Source organism: Macrotis lagotis, chromosome 1 (genome assembly GCF_037893015.1).
Source record: "Macrotis lagotis isolate mMagLag1 chromosome 1, bilby.v1.9.chrom.fasta, whole genome shotgun sequence".
Classification (NCBI taxonomy): Eukaryota; Metazoa; Chordata; class Mammalia; order Peramelemorphia; family Peramelidae; genus Macrotis; species Macrotis lagotis.
The window spans coordinates 376,825,451-376,842,143 of record NC_133658.1 but is presented as its reverse complement, the minus strand read 5'-3'; the positions used below and the strand labels follow the sequence as shown (position 1 = coordinate 376,842,143).

Below are 16,693 nucleotides of genomic sequence, written 5' to 3'. Positions count from 1 at the left end.
GGCAAGTCACTTAATACTGTTTGCCTCAGTTTCCTCATCTATAAAATGAGCTGGAGAAGGCAATGGCAAATCACTTTAGTATCTTTGCCAAGAAAACCTCAAATAGGGTCATGAAGAATCTGACAAACTGAAACTTCACACAAAACAACTATGTCTTCTATGCTTACTTATATGCAATATATCATAATAAATTCATTAAAGTATTATAAAACAACTTAGGGCAAACCCAAGTTTTAGTCACAGTTCTGTTATTTGCTACTCATGTATACTTTAGCAAATCATTTTTCCTCTTAGGATCTCAGCTCTCTCTTCTAGAAAATGAGGGGATTGCTCTAATTAGATGTCTGAGGTCCTTTCCATCTCTAAAATTCTATTATTCTTCTTTGGCAGAATTATATGCACTAATTATTCATTATAAATATCCCATTACATACAAAGATTCTGGGGAAGAGAAAAAAAGACAAATAATTCTCAGTTCCTGAACCAACAACTTATAGTCCAGTTGGGATGGCAAGATATGTTCACAGATAAACATAATACAGATGACACTATGACAGACACAGTAGAGGACCATAAAGTGCTATGAGAGCACTGTCCGAATGTAAGTATGATCATGTACGTGTGTGGGAGTATATGCATACATATTAGAAAATGGAGACCATAGGACATAATGCAGAGGTAGGGAACCTTTTGTCCCACAAGTACCATTTGGATATTTATATCATCATTCACAGGCTATATTTAATCAAACGTTTAATTAATTCACCCCTAAAAAGCTGCTAGATTTGTTGAATCTCAAGTCCCACCTGTGGTTGCTTTGACAACATCACACCAATGAGGCCTGCAGGCCAGAGGTTTCCCCATCCCTGGCATAATGGAAAGGGTACTGGAATCAGAGTCAGGGCATATGGCATTCTCTCTGAGCTTTGGCTTCTCTGAGGATCTTTCTTCCAGTTCTTTCCAGCTCTGACATTCTAAGATACTATAGTTATTTTAGGTCCAAAAGAAAATGATGGGTGCTGCTACTAGGATGCATTCATGAATTAAATAATGAAAAAAAAGCACTGAAGTATTTTCTGGGCCCCAAACATATAGTAAGAGCTCTGGAAAAAAATCTGGCAACCACAAGCTCAAGAGAGGAAGCTACTTCTGCTTAAAGCTCCAGAATAATGGAGTAAGAGCATCAGTACTGGGCTGGAAACTAGTTTAAAGAGCTGGCTTTCAGAGTATCATGTAAACTTAACCTTTTACACTGTGTATTTATTTGCTTGGGTAGGTAGGGTGCTCAGCACATTCAGTCCCTGAGAAGTGATAATCGGCATTTAGATGCAGTTTGAGTTCATGCACTTGTGCCTCGAGTAGTAATAGGCAGAGCTTTAAAGAAAAATGTTAACAATAGCAAATAATAGTCTTCGGTTTAAATGGACACATTCTAATACATCTATTTAAAAAAAGCTGAATGTTTCTGGCAGAGATGGAGTGCTCAGTGCTGACACCACAGGAGAGACACATAGGGATTTGTTAACTCTGTTACAACTCTGAAGTTTAACACCACCCTCAAAGATAAAGTGTAGCAGCATCCCATACAAAGCATCCCAACACCAACAGAGTGGCTGCTTATGACCCTCTGCCAATCTTTTCTACTCTCCTTTTTCCAAACCATTTATTGTAGCAAAATCATTAGTATCCTGTTTTTTCTATTAGAGAGGTAAGAAATGCTCTTTCCCCACTAGTCATTTCTATGGCTGAATGAGGTAAGATTAGGGAAAAAGAAGAACCTGACTATAACTGAAAAAAAAGCTCAGTTTTAGGAAGATCTACCTGTTCCCCTCAAAAGAAACCTAGAGGGGAATCTAGGTGCACACTGGATAGAACACCAATCTGGAATCAGGAGAAACCTGAGTTTGAACCTGAGTTCAAATCTGACCTCAGACACTTAATAACTACCTAGCTGTGTTACCTTGGGCAAGTCACTTAACCCCAATGACTAGCAAAAGAAAAAAAAAGAAACCCAGAGCTTGAGAAAAATCCCATTTTCCCCTCTACTCATTCAATAAGCTATTCCCTGGAGCATCCCTGGATCATAGTGGATAGAGTATCAGTCTTGGAGTTAGGAATTCTTGAGTTCAAACTTGACCCTATACACTTGATGCTAGCTGTGTGACCCTGGGCAAGTCATTTAACCCTGATTCACCTTCCACCACCAAAAAAAGTGTTCTATTCAATACAGTCTTCTAGTTTGATAGATCAATGTAGCTGCTGTAGCACATCTCTAGCCATCCCTGGTCTCATATTGAATATTCTTCCTCATTTTGCTAAGCCTCTCTGAGATAATCTGTAACGTGAGGTTAAGGTATCTCGAAAAGACTTTAGCATAATTTTAAAAATTATTAGTTTAAAAACTGCCATAAGACTTTTTGGGACATCCTGTAATTTCATTGCTTTCCTCTTAAGGTTCTTTGTTAGAAAATGCTTTGTTGGGGGTGGCTAGGTGGCACAGTGGATGGAGCACCAGCCCTGGAGTCAGGAGTACCTGAGTTCAAATCTGACCTGGGACACTTAATAATTACCTAGCTGTGTGGCCTTGGGCAAGCCACTTAACACCATTGTCTTGCAAATATTTAAAAAAAATGCTTTGTAAACCCTTAAAAGTTGAAGACATATGAATCTGAATTACTAGTAATAAGTTTTCATTTTAAAACCTTCCTGTTAAATTATTTGCTTTTAAAGACTCCAAATATTTGGCTAAAAGAGACTCCAAATATCAACTAGCCCATCTTCTAAATCTTAGAGATTAAAAAAACCCCAAACAAACTGAGGTACTGAGAGATTGGAGTCATTTGACACCCAAGAGAGTTAGTGGCAAAGTTGAAACCTGGTGCCAGGTCATCTAAGTCCCACTTCAGTACTTCTATTAATAATAGTAATAGCATTTACTTACAGTTTACTGTGTGTACTAAATATCTCATTTGATCTTCACAACAACTTTGGGAGTTATTATCATTCCCATTTTACAGCTGATGAAACTCAGGCACACAAGGGATTAGTAACTTGCCTAGGATCATACAGCTAGTAAGAATCTGAGGAAGGAGTTGAACTCAGGCCTTTCTGACTCTAGGTTCAGCATTCTATCTATTGTGCTACCTGAGTATCCCACTTCCTCTCATATCAAATCAATTGCAAAATATTTCTGATTCATTCTTCTGCAAGATTCTCTTGTGTTCTTACCATTCTCACCATTTATATAATAAACACTCTAGTTCATGCCCTCATAACTTCTACTTTGGATTATTGTGATAGCTTCCTAATTGTTTTTATTTCCAGTCCTTCCCTTTTCCAATTTATCCTTCATAATATTGTCAAATGAGTATTTCTGAAGTACAGTTCTGACTCCTGCCCACTTCTATGTTCAAGAAGTTTAAAGACTCCCTCTTGTCTCCAAAATAAAATGCAGACTTCTCTATCTGGCATTTCAAGCCCTTCGCAATCTAAGCCTAGCCAACTTTCCCCAGGTTTTTCACAGAGTGTTCTCATTGAGGGGGAGAGTCTTGAGGCAGTGAAATCAATTAGGAGTATTGCAATAGTTAAGGGGAGAGAAAGATGATAAGAATTTCTCTGAGAATGGCTTTGGTGTGACTAGAGAGAAAGGGGTGGATCCAAAAAATATTGAGATCACTAGAACATCTCTAGTGGACTGTATTGGTTCTTGGCACCTACAATAACAGGTAGTTTAGGTAAATTTGAAATAGGCATTTTTAAAAATCATTTGGCACAGAGAACAGTCTGGTCAAAGGTATAGTTGCAAAGAGAAAGGCAATCGTAAGTGAATGCAAAGGCCATCTAGTCCAAAGCATTCCTAAATGAGGATCACATCTAAAACATTCTTGCCAATGTGATCATTCAGCCTTCATTTACAGATATCTAATGAGGAGGAGGTAATCACCTCCCAATGCATCCATTACACTCCATTTTTGGATAGTTCTAAACCTTATAAGTTTTTTCTTAGCTCTTGTCTACTTCTGTCTCTCTAAAGCTTCTATTCACAATTCTTCACGCAGCCTTTGCAGACACACATAACACATTCTAATTAATATTCTTCATGACAGTTCATGAAATATCAGCTGAAGACACCAAGACATTTAGCCTAGAGAATAGAAGACTCAGAGAGGACAAGATAGCTGACTTTAAGTACATATGAAGACCTATCATTTGTAAGAAGAATGGATTTATTCTATTTGGCCCTAGATGAAAGTATCAGGAGCAATGGGGAAAAACTGCAAAGATGTCTGGGCTTGGCACCAGAAAATAAAAGCAAAATTCCCTAACAATTAGAGCCAAAGTCTAAAAGTGAAATGGGCTGTCTTGAAAGGCAGGAGGAGAATTCTCATCCTTGGACATCTCCATGAAGAGATTGACAGGCACCTGCTGGATATCCCTTTCTTGAACAGGTTGGACTAAACTCTGGGGTCCCTTCCAGCTCACAAATTCTGTGATTCTGAAATTCACTGTTATCATAACCCCCTACATTTTTTCTTTTCAGACAAAAAAATCTCCAGTTACTTTATTTGATCTTTCCTTGGCATGACTTCTAGGTCCTTTGCTTTGAACTGATCTGGTCATCCTCTGAACACATACAGCCCTTACTGTCCTTAGCCCCTCATTTTGTGTCTACTGCTCTACTCTTTAGATTGTCTGCTTTCTTTTCATGGGTATGTGTATCATCTCAACTACATTGTAAAGGTTTGAAAATAGGAATGTATAGGGAGGAAGAGAAAAATCTAAATACAAATGGTAAAAGTTGTTTTTACATGTAATTGGGAAAAATATTAAATAAAAATAGGAATGCATCTTGTAACCCAATAATATCTAGCATGGGGCATGAACAGGGGAGGATTTAGAAGAGATAATAAAATCTCAAAACATATGTTTATTGACTTACTAATAATGATGATTCTAATAACACTACTTATAAGGCATTTAAGTTTTATAAAGTGCTTTTACAAATATTATCTCATTTGTCACAGCAACTCTGTGAGGGAGGTGGTATTATTATCCCCATTTTACAGATGAGGAAACTGTGGCACAGAACAGTTTAATGACTTTAAGAGACAGGAATCTTTCTAGTTACTCCCCTGAGATGACAGAGTCACAAAAAGAAGGTGGCAGAGTTTCTCTCTGTCATTAATAACAATTCTCCAGACATAAAGAGGGGTTCAGCAGCCCCCAGGAGTGAACCTTCTGCAGTGACATAATATAATACCAAGCAGAGTCCAGGAATAGCTTTGGCAGGGAGATATAAGTCCTGAGGTCACTGTTAGTAGTATTCGAAAGGCTATTTCAAGGCTAATACCTGCTTCTCTGTTCCTCCTCCTCCCATTAGCTGTTTTTTGGGGGTTAAAATTTCCCAGGAAGAAACTAATCCCAAAGTCTCAGAAGAGGATCTATTAGTACTCTTTATATCAGGGACTGGGTATGTCCATCATTTGATTTGGTACTGCTACAGCAATTGCAGGCAGGATTCAAAATTCAATAAATTTGGTAACATTTTAAGGGTGAATTAATTAAATGTTTGACCAAATATGGTAGGCTAAAATTTAAGTTGATAATTTTGTATGCCCTGTGAATGATGTTATTAATATCCAAAAGATTCTCACCCCTGCTTTAAATCATGCAGCAGGGGAAGACCCTGACTATTTCTTTGGGAATTGAAGGGTGGATAAGATATTTTCTAGGGTATTTGTTCTAAAACTTTTTAACTAAATGGATTTAGTGCTCAGCACAACTAAATTCCTTGGACGGATTTAAACATTTTTGTTTCACAAATAAAAATGATCTGTACAATAATTCTTCTAAGAAAACTAAATACTATGATTCCCCAAAACAGCATGGCTTTCCTGAGCTGCATATCATTGCCTTGGTTTTCTTATTTCCTGCCAAGATAGCATCTTGTGCTATCAGCTCCCAACTTTAGTGATATTCTCATGGAGCCACAGTATCCCTGGTCTGAAAAATCTTTAGGAATAGCACTATAATCAGTCTCCCCTGGCCCTTAGACTGGACAGTCTACTCTCAAAGATAGGGTTTAAGACAGTAATGTCAAACAGGTAGAAATGGAGGGTCACCAATCATATATAAGGATCCTGGTGGGTCACATATAACTAAATTTTAAATGTAATATTCTCTATATTTTATTGTGGTTTTATTTATTTTGCTAAATATTTTCCAATTACTATTTGATCTGATCTGGGCCACACAGGAGTTTTATAGCTCACGTGTGGTCAGCTGTTTGACATCTCTGGTTTAACTAGTACAATAATTTGAATATGTGCTGTATTGTCCTGTCCCAATCCCCCAAAATAGTTTTTAGAGTAACTAAATGTAGTCTAACATTGGTGTTATTTTGCGATCTCTTTTAAAACTTTCAAAGAGATTTCATTTTAGATTTGCAATATAGTTTTGGTTGGATCCCTATATTTAGATCAGAATTTTTAACTTCTTAACCTGCTCTTAATCTTGTTTAGGACTCTTAACCTGCTTTTAATCTTGTTTAGGACTCTTAACATGTTTATGTATGTATGTACTTGCCTATGTGACTATACATGTATGTATATTTATATGTAAACTCATGCACATATTGACATCTCTATATAGATAGCTATATACTTCAATATAATCAATTTCCTTTATAATCCTATGTATTTTAGTTCTTAATTCATTAATCTGAATTGAGTAATTTAACCAGTATTTTTTGAGTACTTCCTATGTACATAATATTGCACTGTACAGAATAAGTATAAGACACTACTTGTCATGCAGTTTGGAATGGTAGAAAGAATGCTAGCCTTGGAATCAGAGGTGAGCAGTCCTTCTGACACTCAGTAGCTATGTGATCTTGGACAAATCACTTACCTCTCCCTGCCTTAATTCCCCCACTGTGAAAAAGTCATAATATTATTTACTATCTCACAGAATTGTTATGGGGATAAACCAGATGATATCTAAGCTGCACTAAGACTTTTGGGATATCCTTTATTTAATCTATCTAAAGTCCAAGGTCATAACTAGGATGACATAATTAGCAATGAGGTTTTACTTTGGGTTATCAGCATGTAAGGGACATTGTTCTTCCCCAGTGGCAGTCCAGAAACTGATATCACCACTTTTCATGGACCTCCCCAGGACAGAATAACTCTATCCTCTCCCTTTCAGGTTTCTTCTGCTACACAGAGTGATGGTGCTCTATTGTTCAGTCTCATCCTTTTTAGTGCTACGGCATCCCTTTCATGGGGGCTTTCCTCTACCTGTGCAATCCCTGTGGAGGCAAGATGGGCTGGTGTAGTGTCTGGTTGTCTCTCTTTAATCAGACAGTTAATTAAATTAGGTATTACATTAGATATTTAGTAAATAAGTGACTACTACATGGTAGACTTTATGCTAGGTTCTTAACCTCAACAAAATGAAATAGTCCCTGCTCTTAAGGGGTATATGATCAGGGAAGGCAACAAAGACACACATAAGAATATATAAAACAGTGATAATTTAAAGGAGAAGCACTAACATCTGGGAAGACAAGGAAAAGTCTTACGGTATGAATGCACGGGATGACTGGACTGTCATCTGTTTATTCAGCATCATCTCTTCTGGTCCTTAGTGACCCTTCCCACCCCAATGTGGGATTCTCCTCTTTGCTGACACTTCACCCATCTCCTTGATCCTCTATGCTACCACTTGAAATGAATCCCCCTTCTTTCCACCTCAGGCAAAAGAATTCGTATCTAAGCTTTATAAAAAGCACTCTATGACCTTAGAAGTACTGCAAAAATGGAATATTGGTTGGGGGATATTTTAACTTCAAGAAGAGAAAATTTGGGGGAACATGATCACTGTTTCCAAATATTTGCAGGGTTGTTCTATTAAAAAAGGGATTATATTTATCCTGCATGACTTGAAATGGGAGAGCTAGGACCAATAACTGGAAATTATAGGGAAGCACATTTTGGCTCTAAGGTCCCTTCTAGATTAAGTAGTCCATGATTCTGTGAGTGTAAGGAAGAACAATTTGAGCTACCCCAGTGTCTAATAGGCTGTCTCAGGAGGTCATAAATTCTCCCTTCATCAGAGATCTTTGAGAGTTTTGCTTTGAGTGGAGGATTGGAATGATTTGCTTAGATAACCCAGGAGGTTCCTTTAGTTCAGAGGGACTGGATTTTTATTTTTTAGGTTTTTGCAAGGCAAATGGGGTTAAGTGGCTTGTTCAAGGCCACACAGCTAGGTAATTATTAAATGTCTGAGGCCGGATTTGAGCTCAGGTACTCCTGACTCCAGAGCCAGTGCTCTATCCACTGTGTCACCTAGCCTCCCTGGGACTCGATTTCTAAAATTTCAGGGATCTCTTGGTGAAGTATCCTGTCAACCTTGTATTTCCATGTTGCTCCTTATTAGACCGAGGTTCAGACTAATCCTTAAGCATTTTCTTCTGATCATTACATCTTCTATTATATGCAGTGGGAAGATGGTTGTCTAGACTTGAGATTCTTTGAGAAATATTACATTAATCTGACGTTATTCATATAAACAGTATTCCCCTATTCTCTACAGTCTTATTCAACTTCCTCAGGGCTGGCAGTCTCACAAGCCACGGTACCATTCTTGAGATAGAATGGTTGTACATCTCTCAATAAAATTTCCTCCTTTGCTCCATCCCAGACCCTTGCTAAGGCTTGGCAACAAGAATTAAATCCACTAGGATCACTGCAGAGATATACTAAGGAGAGAATGCTAAAGGTGAGTGGAGCTGTAACAGGGTGCTTGTCCAGGTTTATCTCCACACACATCTCTGCACATGCACACACACACACACACACACACACACACACACACACACACACAGATTACATCATGCTCAGTGGGGCAGAGACAGCTCCCATTAATCTCAGGAAGCGCAGGGGCCGGCACGGGCAGCAAGGCAACACAGACTAACTAGAGAACACAAAGGCGGCCTGACCAGCTTTGTTTTCAAACAGTCAATTCCAAATTCTACTAGCTGGCAAAGACAGGAGTTATTGATTTTCCCTTCTGGAATGCTTGTCCTGCACACTCTGAGTAAATGGAAACTGAAAAACAGAGGAAAACAAGACTGCTGGGAGAGCAGGGCTAGATGGACAGTTTTGTTTTGCTTTTTAAAATTTTCTTTGTCAGTTTTTATATTTTTCTTATTAGTCTTTGGCCAGATTGTAGCTAGCCATCTTTCTTACTCAGTTTTCCTTTTCTGTATATCTCCTTTGTATTCACTGTCTGGAATATAGGAGGTGCTTATTATATGCTTACTAAATGAGAGAGACAATTCATCTTTCTCTTCCTTCTTGGGAAGTTTTCTCTAGCTAGGTGCTACAGGTATTGTGCTAGTCCACTGGGGATACCAAGACAAAAACCAAATAATTCCTGACCTTGCTATTACATTTTAGGGGAGAGGGCATCATGTGCTTCAATATTAAAATACATAATATATGACCCTTTATCTCCATTCCAAACTGTCTCTAATGATTATTTTCCTCCTCCTTAATTTAACAAGTAAAATGTTATTACATGTAGATTAGTGGACTATCTTAATTGACCTTTGTTGAATTTTGAAGATGTATGGTTACAAAATAAAGATCTCAAATTAAAAAAAAGGATAAAGTATATGCAAAAGAATTTCTGAAAGGAGGGCACAACAACTAAGGAGGATTAGAATGGTCTTTCTAAATAAGGAGGTATCACAAAGGATTCTATGAATTGACTTTAAGGAGTAGTATGCATCGGGGTAGAACCAATGGGAACTGGCTATTTCACCAGTATGTACAGTACATCTCTCTCTCTCTCTCTCTCTCTCTCTCTCTCTCTCTCTCTCTCTCTCTCTCTCTCTGTTTGTACATATCTGTTTCCATTTAAATTGACCACATCTCCTTTCTCTAACATGGCAGCGAAAAGGATAGTGCTGTCCACCAAACAGCTCTCTGTCCTTTAGTAATTGCTGAGTGGCATTCTGTTTTAATCACTTTCTCTCCCTTCTCTTTTGAAGCAGGAAGCAATTAAGGGCTTCCTTCCTGTGTCTGGGAGGCAACACTCAAAAGTTTCATGGCCTACTCTGATATATGAGTAATTGTGCTCCCACTGCATACAAATATCTCTTACATACTTTCTTTTAGCCTTTCTTTAGCCTTGGGAAAAGTAGAGGGATTTCCAATGATATTTCGTACCTACACTAATTTATACTAATTCAGTATGCTTTCTCTCTTCCTATATCATTTGCTTCCTTAAGGGGAAAAGAAAGGGAATAAGAATTTATATATTTCCTTCTATTTGCTAGTCACTGTTCTAAATGCTTTTATAAATATTATCTTAGTTGAACTTCACAACAACACTGTGAAATAGGAGCTATTATTAACTCCATTTTACAGTTAAGGAAATTGAGGCAAACAAAAATTAAATGACTTCTGTGTGGCCACACAGCTAGGAAGTATCTGAGTGTTGAACTCAGGTCTTTCTGACTCTGAACTGAGTGGTCTTTGCACTGTGCCACCAGTTAATCTATTTGCCAACTTGGGTTCATAGAAATGGTCAATGGAAGATGTCAATGATAATCCTAAATCTCCCAGCAGACTGGAGTTTAAAGAGGAAAGTTTGGGCTGAAAATTCTAGGCTTTTCTTTGTTGTTAAAGTTTGGATAGTTTGTTAAATCAGATTGGGACTTGATTTTCTCATAGGAGAAATGGGGACCACCATACCTTTCTCCCACTGCACCTTTCTCCTTCTTGGGGAAAAACATGGATATAAGTATTTGCAACAGGACCTTCCCACTTTAAAAAATGTAGTAAATGCAGATAGCTCTTAATTAACTACAGAGCTGAAGGATGAAGTAAAATGAATAATCTTTAGTACAGGATAATTCATAAACTATATATATATATATATATATATATATATATATATATATATATATATAAGAATTTGGAATTTTACCTTCCAGATTTTGTTTTGCTTAGCTAACTATATAATGAGAGTTTCAAAGTGGAGGATGTCTCATGTCCCTACCAGTTTCAATGTTCTGTGAAGGACATTCTTTATATAGTTTTTCCTCAAAGATCTTATCTGTTCCCAAAGATTCAATGTTGATCTTTGTGCAGATGACTCCCGTAGCTTTCATCTTCAGCTCTGACATCTCTGCTAAGCTCCAGTTCAGCATCTCAATTGCCTACTGGCGATTTCCACTCACAATTATAAAGAAATAGTTTTGTTTGTGTGTGGGGTTAGGATGTTGTATCTGGTTTTTTGTTTAGCAGATGAAAAAATTATAAATGTAAAGTGTCAGAGACAGCACTAGGACACATATCTCTTTCTTCTTAGCTAAGTGTCTTTTCAAGATCATAGGATCATAGATTGAGAGTGGGGGAGGGGGGATTTCAGAGGTCATCTATCTAAACTCTTCATTTTGCAGATTTGATAACTGAGGCACAGAGAGCAGAAATGATTTGTTTAATGTCTTCTAGGTTGTTAGCGGCAGAGTCAGGTCATCTAAAGCTAAATCCACTGCCTTTGGTGCCCCTTCTATGTGACCCTAGTTATTTGTTGATATCATCTGGATTTGCCTTTTCTTTTCATCATAATTTATTAACTTTAGGTCCTACTGTCACCTCAAATTCACTTTATTTAAAATCAAATCTGTATCTTCCCCTAGACTGATTTCTGATTTTTTCATAATAGTGAGTACTATCATTCTTGTTATTCAGGCTAAGAACCTTAGATTTATCTTTTGATTCCCTCCCTCTTCCTGGTTCACATATTCAGCAAATCAGTAAGTCTTACTATTCTTTCTTTTTAAATATCTCTAATATCCATTCCATCCTTTCTATCCTTGTTTCCACTGTCCTAGGACTGATCTTTATCACTGCCTGCACTGTTGTAATCATCTTCAATTCAGTCTCACTGTTTCTTTTCTTTACCTTCAAATCCATCCTACATGATTTGGACAGATTAATCTTCTCAAATCCTATTTCATGATGTCATATCCTACTGCTCAGAATCCTGCAATAGCTCCCCAGTGTCAATAATATAAAATAAAAACACTTTAGCTTAACATTGAAACTTATCACAATCTAACTCTAAAGTACTTTTGCAACTTTATTTGCAACATGAATTCCATATGCAGTCAAATTGGTTTGCTTACTTTCCCCAAAACTTCTTACATATTTCCACTACATGTGTGTATATGTCTATGCATATATGTACATATATGTCTGTGTATGTATATGTGTATGTATATATCTATCTCTTTCTATCCATTCATTTATCTATCTATCTCTCAATCATTTCCACTTTTTAAAAGGGCGTGGTATGTAAGTCCTACCTTCTTGAAACATCTTCTGACTGCCTCAACCCAAACTAATGTTTTTCTTATTGAAATTACTTTATTACTAAGTAACACCTCAACAATGATACCTCATATACTGCCTTATACTATTACCTATCTTTTTATATGTATAGATGGTCAGTCCTTTTTGGGCAGAGGTTGCATATTATCTCACTCCCAAAGGAGTCAGCAGATTGCTTCAGCATGTACTATGTGCCATTCAATACGTTTTTATTGACAAATTGATCAAAAGTGTAGCCCTCTTTTAATTTGATTAGTTAGTTAGTAATGGATTTTCTCTCCATCCACCAAATGTAACCAAGTGAGAAGATGTTTTTTGGTCCTTTTCTCTGAAAAAGAGGGGGGAAATCTAGGATGACAGAGTGGGATAGATATAGGGTTAGTTCTAGCAGCAAACTTTGTACTTGGATGTGCTAGGTCTTTGACCCTTTTGCTCCTGCCACCTTGGAATGGCTGCTGAGATACTAGTGGTGTTTCATAGGCTTAGCAAGACCAAGAGGCAGTAATAGATTGTCATCAGTTTGCTAAGTACTTAAACTAAAATGATTAGTTCTAGGACATTGCTTAGAAAAGATTGCAGTACACAATTTTTGTTTGTTGATTTAAGTAAAATTAAATAATATTAATTAAGTCTAACTTTAAGTAGATCTTAGATCTTAGGGGAATAATGTCCCCTTTTGGGGTTGTATTTTATTCACCTATTATATGAGAAATTGGACTAAATGATCTTTGAGAAACTTTGTAAGATTAAGTCTATGCCTTTCAGATAAATACTTTAGCAGTTTAGCTTATGTACTTATTTTGTTGCTGTGAACATTTATAAGTTCCTGGAAACCCTGAAGTACAAAATGATATAAAACCTCAAAACGTTAAAAGTGCTACATACAACAATAGGGGATTATTAGAAGTTAGGTGGCACCGTATATTAAGCACAAGACTTAAGAATCAAAAAGCCCTGAATTTAGATCCTGCCTGAGATCTAAACTCCCTAGCTGAGTGACTCTGGGCAAGTCACTGACTTCTCTATATCTCAGTTTGTAAATGAGGATAATAATTGCACCTCCACTATAGAGCTGTAAGAAACGTAAGTGTAAAGAAATATAAAATGACTTGTAAACTGTTTTTTAATCTTAAAGCACTATTTAGATGCCAGCTATTGTTATAAATTTATCTGGCTTACAAGTTGACATTTTCCTATGCCAGGGTTTCTTTAAAAAAAAAAAGGAAACTGAAAGAACAAAGCAGTTTTTTCTTGTGTCTGACCTATATCTGTCTGTAAAGTTTTCTTTTAGAACTTCTGCAGTCTAATCTTGGTTCTATACAAATAATAGTAATAATAATGATAATGATAATGATAAATAACATTTATCTAGAACTTACAATGTTTTACAATTATTTCATTTGATCCTCACAACAACTCTAGGAAAAAGTAATGTTATTTTCCCCATTTATGAGTCAGACTGCAGTATGTACCTTGCTTAGGATTACATAGTTACTATCTGTCTCAAAAGTTCATATGGGCGTACTGTTTTCAAGAACCTACAAACAACTCTACTTTCCCCCTTGATTCATCTCCTGCTCTCATTTCTTCAACTTATTCTGTATGTAAAATACCAACTTTGCTCTAAACCTTTACTAATATCTTTCTCAGCAACCTAGAGTCTGATAACATGAATCTGGAAGTCATCACTTACTTCCCTAGTGGATCTCTGTACACTGAAAATCTCTACATTAATTATAGGGAAAGTGACAGTTGGGAGTCATAAAAAACTCATTCCTGGAAGTAGAGTGTTCTGCCCCTGAATCGTGGGGATGCCAACTGGCAGAGATGTTTGTATATGGAAACCAGACCATCTCTCAGTGTTCATCTGCAAACCTGACATATGTATTCTCCACATATGGAAAACAGTTGCTTGGACAGACAGCGCAGAAGAACTCAGAAGGTGTCTGCAGTCAACTCGACAAGTTGAGACACTTGTAAAATCACCCTGAGAATCATGAAAGGAATGGTTGAAGGGTGCTGATAAGGATTTAGATTGGAGGATGCTCCCTTTACAAAGGTGGTCAGATGATCAGGTCAAGATGATTACCTCCCCTCCTGTAGAAGGGCAAGTTGTACTTTCCTGGTCTTGGGACACGTCCCCCGGGTGATGAGAGAAGAGGTGAATAATGACTTCCCCCAAATAAAACCGAAAAAAAAAAGAAATAAAATAATTGATCTGGTACACCTGCTATAGAAATTGAAGGATAGCCTTAGAAGAAAACAGTCAAAAGTCCTGAATCTATTTTCATGGGACTTTGAGTGTACAGTACTCCTGATACACATATACACATGCTATCTTCCCTCATTAGAAGGTCACTGAAAGGAAGGACTGTGTTATTTTTCCACCTTTGTATTCCCAGCATCTTGTTCAGCAAGTCCTTAATAAATGTCGAACAAATGCAGATGATAGATACAAGAAAAAGCTCTCCCCCCTCTTCCAATCTCAGGATCCTGAGTTATCAATAACCTCCACACACCCACACCAAAAAAAGGACATATGTCAGGAGAACAAATAATTTGAATATCACTTACAGGTTCTTCACATCAGTGATGCCTCGGAAAGCCTTCCTTGGGATTCCCTGAATCTGGTTCTCACTCAGATCTCTAAAACAAGAGAAGAAAAGCAACCGGTGAAACACCAAGGCCTCAGCTTTATCTGCATCACATTAAGATAACAAAACCCATAGCTTCTTTAGGCACAGTCAAAAGTGTTTTCCAGATTGTTTAGTCTCTGGCTCCATGACCCAACATCCACATTGTTCTGGAAGTTACAGCATTTGTTGAAATGGTTACCAGGCAGAGAGCATAGCTTTGCCTTCCCTGGTCGCACAGTGTGGGTGGTCCCCCACCTCCAGGCCACGAGCTGCTGAACTATTTGTTATACCGAGCACCCAGTTCCATGTTTGGGCCTCCCAGTGTGGGCCCCCTGCCGCCCTGACAGCCTTTCGCACTTCTCATCCCCGCCTCCCATGTCTTTTACTAATCTCACTACTTTTCCTTTGTCACTTGGAACTAGAACACAGCAGCTGCCAAAGACAATCGACCTGCTGGGTATTCTTAGTCTCTGGTGGCTGCTGGTGAAGGACCACCGCGATACAGGCAGCCCCATGACAGTCACCATGCAGCCAAGGTGGAGGGGGGGGGTGTGGGGCAGACACATTCCAGTGGGGAATTGTCAACTAACACAGCAAAATTGCTAAAAAATATCAAGATGCATCTTCTAGTCACATTCCCTCTTCCCCCTTTCCATCCCCCACTCCTGTATTTCTCATTGACTTTGAATGATGAATTCAAATAGCATTTCAGCAAACCTACCCCAAGTAGAGATTGCATTGGCAGCTGGACTGATGCAAAGCATGGCTCTGGCTAACAATATTCCTGTTCAGGGCAATAACGGATGGCTAGTCTCTAGCAGCTTGACTCCCACCAAGTGCAGAGATCCCTAGGACTATTACCCCCTATTTATGAGCATACCATGAGGTCTTGGTTGCCTTTTCTAAGAATAATACACCAAAAAACCCAAACTGTGGAATTATTTCAATTAAGTTTGATTCAATTTAGAAAATGCTTACTATGTTAGGCTCAGAGAATACAACGATAAATGTGAAATTATTCACTGCCCTCAAGGAACTTACATTCTCCTGGGCCAGGCAAGTGGGAAGATACAACATGTATAGAGTTGAGTAAATATAAAATATATTTTAAACGTGGTAATTGGGGTTATTGGGGTTATTGGTAGGAACTGAATATAAATAAAGAAACATTTTTTAGTCAATGACACTGTTGTATATGTAATCAAATTTGGAGCTGGAGAAGTCCTTAGAAATCATCTGGACCAGGGGTGGCTAGGTGGTGCGGTGGATAAAGCACTGGCCCTGGAGTCAGGAATACCTGGGTTCAAATACGGTCTCAGACACTTAATAATTACATAGCTGTGTGGCCTTGGGCAAGCCACTTTAACCCCATTTGCCTTGAAAAAACCTAAAACAAAAAATCATCTGGTCCAGCCTTTTCATTTTAGAAAAGAAGAAACCAAGGCTGAGAGATCTGAGTCTAAAATCACACAGTTAATTAGTATCTGAAATAGCAATCCAGGTCTCCTGGCTCTAATCCACTATACCATGCTACACCTGCTTTAGATTTCAACAGAGTTAAAAAAAAAACTTCAATAATCATAGTAACATCTTAGACTTGAATAATGCTTTACATTTTCTAAAGTACTTCTCTGTTACCTCTTTTTG

The 16,693-nt window shown here is 37.8% G+C and overlaps 1 protein-coding gene across 1 annotated transcript in view; it reads right to left on the bottom strand.

Annotated features, from left to right (window-relative positions):
- The window catches only part of SLIT3 (slit guidance ligand 3), an 805,773-nt gene that overhangs the window by 246,128 nt on the left and 542,952 nt on the right, over nt 1–16,693 (bottom strand). Inside the window, exon 5 of the mRNA XM_074204955.1 lies at nt 14,985–15,056. Coding sequence (XP_074061056.1) covers nt 14,985–15,056 — 72 coding nt within the window. The remainder of the gene's footprint in view (nt 1–14,984; nt 15,057–16,693) is intronic.